This window comes from Daphnia magna, linkage group LG10 (genome assembly GCF_020631705.1).
Source record: "Daphnia magna isolate NIES linkage group LG10, ASM2063170v1.1, whole genome shotgun sequence".
Classification (NCBI taxonomy): Eukaryota; Metazoa; Arthropoda; class Branchiopoda; order Diplostraca; family Daphniidae; genus Daphnia; species Daphnia magna.
In genome coordinates this window covers 8,883,622-8,897,022 of record NC_059191.1, presented here as the reverse complement: position 1 = coordinate 8,897,022, position 13,401 = coordinate 8,883,622, and the positions used below count along the sequence as shown (strand labels likewise).

The 13,401-nt window shown below is 42.0% G+C and overlaps 1 protein-coding gene across 1 annotated transcript; it reads left to right on the top strand.

Annotated features, from left to right (window-relative positions):
• The first annotated feature begins 584 nt into the window (after window positions 1-584).
• Window positions 585-5,619, top strand: LOC116929961 (zinc finger protein ZIC 1). The gene is made up of 2 exons (XM_032937297.2): window positions 585-2,070; window positions 4,521-5,619. Exons 1-2 carry the CDS (start codon window positions 687-689, stop codon window positions 5,030-5,032), a joined length of 1,896 nt encoding a protein of 631 aa, XP_032793188.2. The 5' UTR covers window positions 585-686; the 3' UTR covers window positions 5,033-5,619.
• The last annotated feature ends 7,782 nt before the right edge of the window (window positions 5,620-13,401 follow it).

Genomic DNA, 13,401 nt, shown 5'->3' with positions numbered 1-13,401 from the left:
AACACATCTATCCCGCGTTCTTATATACATAATAATATAGCTGATGCAAACGACGGCTGTATAGAAAAGAAATCTGATGAAGTGCGTATAGTTATAATCATCAAATAATATAGTTGGCCGCGTGTGCGGACGTATATAGGTATGAAATTTACGGGATCAAACACAGCAACAAAAGCACATCACACATCAGAGAAGAAGAAGAAAAGGGGGAGGAGGAGGAGGGCCACAACCACAACAACAACAACAAAAAGAAAAAGAAAAAAAGGCGTGAATAGCCATTGGATCCTGTTGCGATGCCAGGGGGTGGCGTGCCGAGCTTTCGGGGCGCTGCTCTTGCCGAGGAAGGCGGTGCTCAAAGAGCGGGATTGGCTCAAGACAAGAGCTGGCAATGGCCGAGGATGGCCGACTAACCAATAGCAGCCGGCCGTGTCTGCAAGTCGGCCGCAACAGCGAATAGAAAGGCGGCAAAAAGAAGAGGCCAAATCTGAAGAGGGAGAGAGGAAAATGGGGAAAAAGCAGGGGATAGGAAGAAAAAAGGAAGCCCCCCCAAAAAAAGAAAAGCGAAAAAAAAAGCAAACAAGAGGAGAGAAGATACCCAGCAGCGATAGCTGAAAGACAGACTAGACCAAGAGGGTGAGTCCTGCTGCGCAGGGCATTATTCGAGTGTTGGGTGTCCTAGCGCGAGCATGACTGCTGCCTTGAGCGCCTCTGTGATGGATCACGGTTTCCACAAGCGGAACCAAAGCTTCTTGGTCGGACATCATCACCATCATCCTGTTGTTCACCATCCGCATCATCATCACCATCACCAGAACTTTAACGGTGTAACCAGTTTCAATTTCAGTTCAGTGCCCGTCCATTCACAATTAGCGAGTAGTGCCGGTGCTGTTGCTAGTGACCAAACGGCCAACAATAACGTCGGCCTCTTATCGTCAGTGACATCGTCGTCGTCGTCGTCGTCGGCGCCGGAGAACAATTGCACGTCGACTAGTACGTTAACTAGCTCGGCGTCCGTCTCCTCGTCGTCTTCGGCCAACAGTGCGTCCAGCAATTCGTCGGCTTCTCACATGCTCAACCCGTTCATGGACGGCACTCACATGGGCCTGAAATTGGCCCAGTCGGGTTCGCACACGCACACGACCATGTCGACGGGCGATCAGAACCAGCACTTTAGCCAATCGGCGTACCCGGTTTCGCACCATCCGCACGCCCCGCACGGCCCGCCGCCGCCGCCGCACGTCGGCTCCTACGCGGCGCGCGATTTCCTGCTGCGACGGGACGCCATGTCGTCGTTGGACGCCCATTCGGGCCAGCATCATCACTCGCACATGTTCCCCGGGTCGAGCGCGGCGGCCGCGCTGGCGGCCGAACACGCGGCGGCGGCCGCCGCCGCGGCCGGCAACGTTTCGCATCACGCCGGCCACGTCCTCTTCCCCGGCTTAGTACCTGCAGACCACCACCACCACCACCACATGCACCACCACCAGCAGGCGGCCATGAACCACCAGCAAATGCGTCTGCCGATGGAAATGTATTCGCGCGAGCAGTTCCACAGCGTCTCGGGAATGACGGCGGCCGCGGCGGCGGCCAACCAGTTCCACACGGCCATCGCCAACCCGATGGCCTCCATGACGCCCATGGCTCACCACCACGCGGCGCATCACGCTCACCAGGCGGCCCAGGCGGCCGCCCAGGCCGCGGCGCACGCTCACGCCGGATCGGGAGCCTTCTTCCGCTACATGCGTCCCCCCATCAAACAAGAGCTGTCCTGCATGTGGATCGACGCCGATCAGCCGAGTCCGAAGAAGACGTGCAACAAGTTGTTCAATTCCATGCACGAGATCGTCACGCACATCACAGTGGAACACGTCGGTGGCCCCGAATGCACCAATCACGCCTGTTTCTGGCAGGGCTGCTGCCGAAACGGCCGACCTTTCAAAGCCAAGTATAAACTAGTGAATCATATTCGTGTGCACACGGGCGAAAAGCCGTTCCCGTGCCCTTTCCCCGGTTGCGGCAAAGTGTTCGCCAGGAGTGAAAACCTCAAAATTCATAAGCGGACCCACACAGGTAAATAGTCCATCTATATAGACTACTACTATCAAAACATCTATACTCATCTTATATAGGCTCTACAAGTAGAATAATGTACATATCTAGTAAATAGAATCTAGAGAATTGAATGAAGGAAGCTCCCCTCTGTCGCTCTCATTTCGATGAATGTAATAGATAGGCCGCGCGTTATATTAGCGATGCATATTAGAATATGTTATTCGGGCCGCTGTCGACATTCTTGCGCGAAACGTATAGGTCTAATATAAACAGGTCCGACTCAATTCTGCCCTGATGCTATGTCCAACGTCATCGGAATTCATTTCCCCGTTTCGAATGGCTTGCTGTAGTCTTCAATTAGTTATGCACCTTACAGGTATAGAACTGACGTTTTAGTATATATCTAAAAACAGTTGATGAATGATGGAGAATGACGCGCGCGTCGGCCATTCCTGAATAACAAGTCCTCTATTAAGAATCGAGTTTTGGAACACCTTTTTCTTGTGTGTTGTTGTTGTTTTATTTTAAACAATGATGACGTGTGCCCCAGCCGAACTATATTACATTTGCCGTCGCTACGTAATCGAGAGACACATAATCACGCGTGAATCGCAGCCGCTATATACAACGTGCAAATGTTCCAATAACAAAAAGCCTCTCAAACGTTTCTATATCTCTCAGAATGTTTTCTCGTATGGGCTTGCTTAAATATTACCTTTGTCTTCTTTCGAGCTCCATATGTATATATAGGCTATATAGTCTATATAGCAATTAGACGCATCCTTCAATCGATTCCCATCGGATATAGATTGAAAGAAACGTTGGCAAAAAGTATTTCGATCGGCTGACCTTGCGCTGTGTGTAGAGAGACCAATCAGTTAAATCCCACAAAAGTTGTCAGTTTGTCTTTGATTTCTTGAAAGATTTAACGCCAATAAGTTTTGTCGATGGCCTTGCGGAAGAAACCCCGTCTGCAGTCGATTTCATTGGCATTCCTTATATATATATGCAGTTTTTTGCGATTTCTTTTGCTTTCTGCCAGTACCTGGAAAGGTGATTTTCACCTTGAAGGTTTATATATTTTTAGCTGCTGCACATTTGCTGTCTAGATAGATAAATGAAAGTGGAGGCCATCTATACCTATATACGATTTAAAAACAATTAAGACCGAAAATCAGCCCTCATTATATCTTTGTGCGACTATATATGTACGAAGCATCGACGTTCTAACATTAATGGGGGCCTATTTGATTTCGATGAATTTCAACTCGTTGATGACCCTTCCTCAGTACACAGTCTATAGGCCTATAAATATATCCCCCGCCCATCGGTTTCGGCGAAATGTGTGAAACACAATCGACGTTGGAATTTTGAAATTGACCCCATCTTTTGTTTGTATCGATATCAAAATGGCCATTATCGTCATCAGTTGAGGATTGGAAGAAAGATGATTACGATCAAAGTTCACCGTTTCAGAATTGAAAAGAAACGTTTGTTGTTGACGGTGTGTGATGTTTTCGGATGGCAATCGCAACGTGCGGTTAGTGTCGATGTTCAAGACTCTATAGCTGTCGTCTGTCGGCCACAGGAAGCTAAATATTTTGACTTTAAGCACGTGGCTGAGTCAAGCCTAAATATTATCTTTTTAGAACTGGACTCGGTGCTGTTTGGGGCCCTTCATTAACAAGACGCTTCTCTCTTATTTTTGTTTTTGTTTCTACGTAAAAAAGAAAAGCCAAGAGGTGTAGACAGCTGCATCGCCTTACTTCACAGCTCCTTCTTCTTACTAAACATCGAGTGTATAAACAACCTAAAAGATATGATTTGTTTACACCTAGATATATGGGCCATCGGTGTATAGAAAAAACAGGCCGGGTCGATACGTAGATTGACTCTTGAACACACACACACAAAAACAATCGAGGTGCTCGATCAACGGCTATATACATGTATAGCTATATAGGCTAGACGTCAGTCGTTGGTGGCAGCAGCTCGACACGCAACCCAAATAATCTGATATTACAGTCGGACAAGGAGCTCTGACAAATGGCACAGCTGCTGCGTGCCAATTTGATCTAGAAATGTCCGACAGTTGCATAGCAAGAACAATTGCAAGGTCCTTGTGCGGTGGCATGAAGTCTGCCACACAAAGAACGGGGTGCGCAGCGTCGCATGAAATCCAACAGTTCGACAACGACACATTTAGGACGGCCCTCTTTTTCTTTCATCTCTATTTATATATACCGTTCGACCTGTAGCCTATATCTAGGCTCTACCTATAACAATTGTACAATATAGGGAGGCCTCGCTGTATATATGAACGTTTCAATGATTTCTTTGTTGCGTATATGGAAACTCACAAACGATTTGGGCCACTAGTTCTTTGCATATCTATAATAGAGTTGATCCATATAGGCATGGAAGGCGCAATTCATTTACTCAATGTGTCCGTCTTGTTAATTCAATAGGTGAGAAGCCGTTCAAGTGCGAATTCGATGGATGCGATCGCCGGTTCGCCAACAGCTCCGACCGCAAGAAACACTCGCACGTGCACACGTCGGACAAGCCGTACAATTGCAAGGTGCGCGGCTGCGACAAGTCGTACACGCACCCGTCGTCGCTGCGCAAACACATGAAGGTGCACGGCAAGAGCACGCCGCCCAACGGCTCCAGTTACGATTCGGACAATCCGGACAACGACAGCGACAGCGACTCGTCGCCATCGAGTTCGCCGTCGCCAACGCCTACGCCTCCGTCTAGCGGCTCGTCTCACGTCATCCAGGGACACACCAATCTCGGCCACGCGGCGCTCAACAACAGCCTGTTGGGTTCGCTGCCGATCAACCATCCGACCAACCTGTCCGAGTGGTACATCTGCCAAAGTGCGGCCGGCATGCCCACTCCACCGTCCACCGAACACTCGCCCATCGGACCAGTGACCCACTTACATCATCCAGCCCCATCGACAGTGGCTTATTGACGCTCAACCACCTGAACTAAAGTCAGCCGCTCAACTAAACAGCACTATATCCATTTTGTCTTTGATCCCGCCCCCCTTTTTTAAATATTATTATTTCGAAATCACCTTCCCTATTCTAAAAATTTTCAACGAGCTAAGAAACAAAAACGCTTTGGCGCATTTCGTGTGTGTGTGTGGGCTTCATTCTTGATGACCAAACACCCGTCACAACACAACGATTCTTATTTTTGAAAAATTAGACGGGAGTAAAAAGAAAATGGAAAGTTTTGAGCCCCCACCCCCCATATCCAGTTTGCCCATCGATGATATTTGCATATATAGGCTTGTGTGCCTGTATATATATACATCCGTTGCAATTATTTCTTTTGGGGGCTTTGTGCTGCCTCCTCTTCATATCCGACATTTGTTTTCAAAATAACAGCGACTATTATATAGCACACAAAAGGAAAAGAATTCGTCTTTTCTTATATAACTCCTCGATACGTGAATTTTTGTTTCAATTCGACTTCGGTCCTGCAATTATGTTCAGATGTCGATTGATACACCTGTACAGCAGTGCTCATTGTTTTGCAAAAAAAGAAGAAGAAAAAGAAAAAACCCGCCTGTGTCTGTGTACATTTTTTGATGTGTATACCTGCTGTCGCTATATAATTCGTTGAGTGTTTATGTCCGATTATTATTACTTTGCATCAGATCCTACTCTTATAAAAACACACACACACACACACACAAAGTATTACAGTTGTTCTATTCAAAAAACCGAGACGAGCCTTTTCTTTCATTTCCACAATGTCGCCTTGATCTAAACGGCCAATGTATATAATCTATTATATTATTAGTCTAAGTGCCCAAGTTGTAATCGGCCATCGCGAAAATGCAGAAACAAGAAAAAAGAAAAGGTCGTCAACATCAATTTTGGTTTTATCTGGAATGGTGGAAGAAATGGAGGAAATGAGGCAAGCAAACAAATGCCTCTTGATCTTTATCGTATAAAAGTGAAATACAAAACTGTCACAGCACGCGACGCGGCCCACCATGTCACATAAGTTGTTTGCTTAGATTATTATACATTTACAAAGCAGACAGTATGTAGATATGTATATACACACACACATCTACAACCGTTTCCTTTTGGGAGGGGGAAAAACAAATGAAAGAAGGGAGAAGTCTCTCTCTCTTTTACCTGGTCAAACATTGAAGAGCCACCCAATCTGATCAGTGAGGAATGCGGCGGAAGAATGTGAACTATTCATTCTATATGGTCTGTCCTATATAGCCTTTCCGGCTCTATATAGGTGTATATAGAAGGATAACACTATATAACGTTATGATACATCTACAGATCGTATCTTAAACAGATCTTTAAGAGAGAGAGAAAAAACATCTATTTACACAAAACCGTGTTTCATCTGTATATATGTGTTTACATACACACAGCATCGTTTGGCTTGCCTCTATATTTATATAAACATTGTCCTTGAATCTCTTTGCAGAGGCCTATATAGCTTATATTGTTTATGTATATAATATATATACCCAATGTCGTGTAATTATTGCGCCCGTGCAACATTGGCCTTTTGGCGGCAAAACATATCCATTAACTGAATTTCGCAATCTACACTTGAGTTATATATTTAATGCGCCGTTAACGTGTTCTGCCAATTGGAAACTGAATCTGCCAATAAAAATATGCTGAATACATTTGTCATGTGCCTTTCCCTTTCACAGCATAGCTCACACGGACTTTGAAAAGGAAATATATAAGACATTTCTTTTCTTTTTGATCTGTAAAGGACGTGTATGCAGGACTTTTTTTTTTCCAGAGGTTCAAAAGAATCTCAAGAATGCATCAAGTTGACTGGAGCGCCCCGGCACGCTTTGCGCCTCTTTTTTTTTCCTTCAAGATTATGCATCATCAGTGTGGTCAGGGACTCCCATTTCTTCTTCTTTAAATGTGGCCCTTTTTTTTTTTTTTAGGTTGTAGACGTCAAGAAAGATTCATCGACGATTTGCCCACAAGATCCCGTTTTAAATGAACAAAAGGCCCGTCTTGTAAGTGCTGGCAACTACATGGCAGCATCACAAATCATTTATTTCCAGAGTTTGGCACGCTAAACAGGCACTTTGATTCCGTTTTGTTTTTTTTAAAATCCGTAGAATTTAAGGAAACATTCGCATTGGATTTGGAATCAGCGTTCAAGGTTTGATCAAATTCCGAGTGAAAATGTCCGACTTTATTCTGATTCATTTATGGTTTTAAAAAATGCACGTGTAACTATAAAAATAGATGATTTCAATTCAGAATTGAACGACGATTAAGAAAATCAAGTCCGCTTTGACGTAGTACTAACAGTTTTTGAGTTATTCAAATCCAAAGTGATGGCGATTTTCATGGTTCAGAAGTTTAAATGATAACGGTCTTTCGTTTTAGTCACATTTCACACAAAGGTATATGTACATCAAATTAAACACAACGTCTTTGGCAAAGAGATGCAAAGGAATGTCAGCAATGTCCCGACAAATGTTGCGTGTAATTCAACAACAAGATCTCATTATTTTTATATACGTCATTAATAATATCTATATAGCAGACACACACTCTTCCAAAAGGCAGCCGAAGAAAGGAGGAGAGGCACAAACATACAAAAAAAAAAAAAGAAAAGAAAGGTGAATCAGTGAGAAAGAGAGAAATGAAAAGAAAATATATAAAAGAGCGATCGGCAATCTTGTAGATGTGGCCAAGATATAGCGACTGCGGATCACCCGTCATGTTATACACTGACACATTTGACCTGTTTCTTCTCTTTACGAATTTGATTTGGTTTCCTATATATATACACACACATTCTTTGTGTCCTTCCAAGCCGGAATGTTATACAGTATACATAATACTTTGATTGCTGTGTGCTCTCTCGTCTTGATATGCAGTGCCATCGTTTTCATCACAGCGTTGATTGTTTATATATTTACGTGTATATTCAATGATTGTGGCAGATATTGGAAATTGTTTTGGAAACGACAAGAAGATCGCAAGGAAATGGGGAGTCATGCACGTTTTGCTTTTTAGCAAGTGGAACTAACTGATTTACACACAGAGAAATGTATGTAGTCTTTTGTTTACGAACTCTTCCACAGCAGGCGATTGTCTCTTTTCCGAGCCCCCCTTTTTGTTTTTTTGTTCTTTCCCCCTTTTTTTGTTTTCTCGACTTCATCAAACTCACAAGGACCACAGGTCATCGTTTTTCTCTTTCCTCAAAGTAAAACATAGCCCTTTCCATGGATATATAAAAACAAAACTTGAATGGAATGTCTCCTCTCTTTCTTTCGTTACAGGTCACAAATGCGTATAGATTACACGTGTCGTTTGCCATGTTTTCGCTCTTCGACATCGCGATGCACGTTAGGGGTGTGTATACAGGCAGCACGAACTTGTTGGGAGATGTAAGAAAATCAAAAAACGAAGAAGAAGAAATTGAAAACTAAGAGACGAACAATCAATTATGGGCTTGTTAGCTCGATGTGCTCATTTCCCCATTCAGCTGTGTGGGGGGAGAGAATATAACTGGATGACGGTTATAATGGGCATCGTCTATCTCGATGACAGCCAAGGAATGCAGTCTGAATTTTCAGAGCAGAGCAGCAGTCAGATGATTTTCATATATTCAAAGTTGCCAACTGAGAAAGTATTCGAGAGCAAAGAGAAACCCATATTTTATTATTATTTTTCTTTGTATTTTTTTTTTTAAATCAAAAATAAGGGGAAAATGGTGATGTTGCTGCGTCATCAACCGATCATTAAGTATATACGTTTTTTTTTTCGATTCGAGAAATGTTTCACGAGAAAGAGAAATTGATAACAATGACGCTTTCGTTTATTTGAAACATCTCCAAGACTTAATGTACATCAGTCCCGTCTTCTCTTTAAAATCATCTTCTTTTTTAAAATAATTTATCAACACATAAACATTCCAACAATGTCATGCGTCTTCAACCAGGATTGATTTGAAATCAAATCCATTTCATTTGAAAATGGACTCAAGCATCTCCTTTGCTTTTGATTGATTCCATCACGTTGATTCCCACGTTGCAAATTCAGTCTAATTCTCATTCACGTATTACGACGGGGAGGCGTGTCGTGTGAAGAAGCTTTTGAATGTGGCACAATTTTTCCGATTGTAGAGACACGTATATAAAGTCAGAGAATAAGAGAAGCCAATGTCGTTAGCAGTGCTGATCTAAAAAAGAAGTCAGCAGTGATGTATTGAAGTCGTGAGAAGGTTTCCACGCTCTCTCCAGCAGCACGTTTTGACTGAGAGGGGAACGAGAAGGGCGGGACACGGAAGGCGTGGCGCAACAACCAGCCGTCCAAGACACACACACAAGTTCTCTATTTTATTCATTGAAAAAAAAGAGGAAAATACTGGGACATCGAACGCACGTTATCCTCGTCTCTTATTTCGTCCATCGCTTAAAAAAAAAAAATAGACTGACTCTCTACTTGAGTGTGTATCAGCCCCATCGGCCTTTTAAAAAGAACGTGGTCATTCTCTTGAATCGGGCCCCTCCCCAACAGTTTGCCTCTATTGAAAAAAAAAGGGGGGATCCTTACATTCAGTGCTGTGTGCATAAAAGAACATGTTTTGGGTCCCATTGAATAGTCTTATCAACCGGTTGAGCGTCTGCTTGTGACAACCCCTCGCTGAGAAACTAAGGCAACCGTTCCAGCACTCTCTTATATGTTCTATTTAGTGTATTGATGCATCAGTATATATAGACTACTATAGCTCCTGTCGTCGCTCTGCTGTGCGTGTATGTGTACACATAGTCGAACGTGCTGGATAAAACATATATAAGTCTGATACGCTCTTCCACGTCATAATATAAGACCATAATTATTTGGGCCAACGCTTTATTTTATTTTATTTTTTCTATGTAGTAGTTTTTGCTGTGTATTTCGACTTCTTGAAAGAGGGGGAAGAAACAAAACAAAAAACATTTTTATTTGGTCGGTTAGGAGGAAAGAATTGATATCGGTCACACGCTGTTACATAAGGAAAGACTATAGGCCAATTGGTTTCTTTCAATGTGCACGATGGCTGTGTTTTGAAAATACATTTAAACTGACCGCGTCTATCCTATATATATACGCATGGCTTTAACAATATATGTGAGCCGATATAGAGTTTAAATTGACGTCAGACAGTTGACGAATCAGCTGATAATCTATAGCCTGATGCGCACAATCCAATAGATCATCTAATCAGTCACGTTCCGATATTGCCAGCACAAAAGGATATATAGATAGGGGCGGCTAAATAGAATTGACTATTATTATGTTATTCGAACAGTTGTTGGGTATATATGTGAAAGATGAAACAATTGATGAAGGGACAGTGTGATGTCTATATAGCATCAAGTGGATCAATGATCCTCAATGGCTGATGAAACCTGAATATAATACGAAATGAATTGGCATGCGAGAAAAGAACATTGAAAGCGTTGGCAAGGCAACTAATAATTTGATCAGGACATCATTTTTGTTTGACTTGAAACATTTTCGCTTCACGTCGCAAGATTTAATGGTTTCATTTATTTTTAAAAAAAAGAGCCTTTTACGACACATTGATGCATTATTGCGGTTACATACACATCAATAACAGGAAACATTAAAATGTTGTCATTAAAAATAAAATAAAAAATTAGATTTCAGTTCGCTTTTGAGTCATCGGCAAAAGCACATCATTTCCAGCACGAAAGAGATATATAGTCTTCTGTTCTTTGGCTTGTATACTAGGTCATGCATGACTTTCCAAAAAAAATCATAGGAGATTACGATGCACGGATGATGGTCCCTTATAGTCTTATATATTTAAATTAAAAAGAAAAAAAGCTCACGACCGAATCAGGTGGAAATAGTTTCATTTCAAAATGTAAGAACGTTCGTTATTGAACGTACATAATAATCTGTGGCATTCGAATTGTGAGCCATCACACGTTGTGGTTGGTATATATATCTATAATCAGATGCAAAAAATCAAATCAAGTTTTATCTTTAAAACGAATGTGGTTAAAAAGCTAAGCGATATAGTCTACACACACACAAAAAAGAGACACCGCTAATGGTTCTTTCTTCTTTCTTTTCGGAGGGGATTCTTTTGCTGTTCTTCCTCAGCAGCTACAGCTCAAAGATTAGTCTGTGTGCTGGCAACAAAACGAACCACAGGTATATATATATTCCGACATGGAATTGATGGTTCTTTTTTCTTTAAAAAAAGAGAACATCTATAAGTCTATATAGAACTGCTTGTCGAACCTCTACCGCACTTTCGGAAAAACGGAGATTTTAATCATTCGAAATGTATATATCTATAGTCTATATAGATAGCCAGATGTGCTGTGTTGCTGTCCTCAACAAAAAGCAAAAGTTTAATTCGATTTGAAAACAAAGAAAAAAGGCTTGGATTTAAAGACAAAAGAATATCTAGAATATATTTGTGAGTTGTTTGGAAAAATATATGTAAAGCAATCAGGTTAGGCAATAAATTCATCAAATGTGTGTAGGCCTATATACATATCCGAAATAGATATCTATGCTATATAGAGGAGTTTCATGCATGGGGTGCCATCATTTTGTGCTGTGTGCGCCCTCCTACCCACGTTTCCATCGTGTTCACTGCAGGGGTTTAAGCATGCATAAGAAAAAACTTAAAATTCAGATTTGTTTTTTTCGTTGGGATTTCTCCAAGATCGCAACTTTATAACCATGCGATGATTTTTCGAAAAAAATCTAATAAATTTCTTCCTTCTCTCACGTCTATCCCTTTTGTGTCCCCTACCGTTTTTTTCTTTTCCATCTTCAGTTTCTTTTTTAGTATCGAAAACCCTGCGGCACACCGGGGCACCCCGTTCAGAAAACCTTTGTTGTGTGTGTGTGTGTATATTCCGCCAGATGAATCATTTTAAAGTCTTGCCCTTTTTATTTGATTTTTTTTTTAGTATAGTAGGCCTTTCTTTCTTTTTTTCGATTAATCCAATGGAAATGAATGTGTTCACCATCCACGCAACATGGCGGCCATCATTCACTGCGCTTTTTTCTGTTCTTCTTCTGTAGGGGCTTTCAAGAAGCAGGTAGAATCTCAGCGATGGCAGGTACTCAACTAACTTAATTACAGAAATACCATTCCTATATATATATATGTATATTCCTCTTGGATAAGAGAACGTTAATAGTTATTTAAGCTGCCGTGGCAGCGGCATTTAGCAGCCACGAGCTACCGCCACTCTTCCCTCTCAAGATTTGAACACACGTTTATGCATAATGACAAGACATTGCAGAAATCCATTGTTTTTTTTTGTATGATACGCTTTGCTGTTTAATTATTTGGTGCATTTATTCGAGAAAGAAAAAGAAGAAAACTCGAATTTGAATGAAAACGAGCTGGGCTGCGTATATAGATAGACGGCGACGAGACTTGCGTTATAATTTCCTACTTTGGGGGGGAAACCCCCCGCGAAGAGTCGATTCCAGAAGCCAACGGGGGATCCTGCAGTTGCTGGGAAAGACACAAGCCCCAGATAATCTGTGTGTAGGCTCCCCCTTTATTCAATCCGTACACATAACTTTGGCAAAGTTTATGTGTGTTTGAAAGGAGCACATCGTGAGAATGTGCTGAGCTGCACAGGTAAATATCGTCAGCTCTTGTGCTCTGCTCTCTGTGCTCATGTGTAATAGGATAGATATAAAATTAAAAGAAAGGGAGGAGGGCATATCGTCTTGTCAAAAATGCATGCTGTATATAGAAGAGAGAGGCCCAACACCACGCGGCTTTGGTCAAGGAACACCTGTGCAGTTTGAACTGTGGAGCTTGGCTTCTCCAATTAACTACCTTATACTTTTGAAGCTTCTTCCTTCGTCAATTTCAAAACCAGCTGACCAATAGCAGCTCTCTTTCTTTTATATATCTTCTCTTATATAACAATTGGGTCTCTATCTCTTGTATACACCATTTGTTACAAAGCGAATTGGAAATAGACAAAAAATGCGTTTAGATTTGGTTGTTTTCTCATTCCCACGGGTTTGTGGTTAACCAATGAGCCATGGTTTTTTGTGTGTGTGCTGTGTGGAACAAAAGTTGAGCTATGGCTTCCATATATTTCTGGCCGAGTGGAAATTTGGATGCAGTGATGGGTCATTTGGCGGAGTATCACATTGAATTTAATCTTTTTATGCCTATAGGCTGCCGTGCCTATATCCCATCACATATTAAACGTTGAATATGTTCAACTTGTTACATAGTTAAACAACTTCAAGTAACTGACAGTTTTTTTGGGGGGAAATGCTCGCGTCCTTTTGGCCAGCCCGTTGAGAT

Excerpts from the sequence above, each read along its gene's own strand:
- LOC116929961 (XM_032937297.2), top strand. The coding sequence starts at position 687 with ATGACTGCTGCCTTGAGCGCCTCTGTGATGGATCACGGTTTCCACAAG. Across the intron at positions 2,071-4,520 it reads TCATAAGCGGACCCACACAG|GTGAGAAGCCGTTCAAGTGC; the intron begins GTAAATAGTCCA and ends TTAATTCAATAG.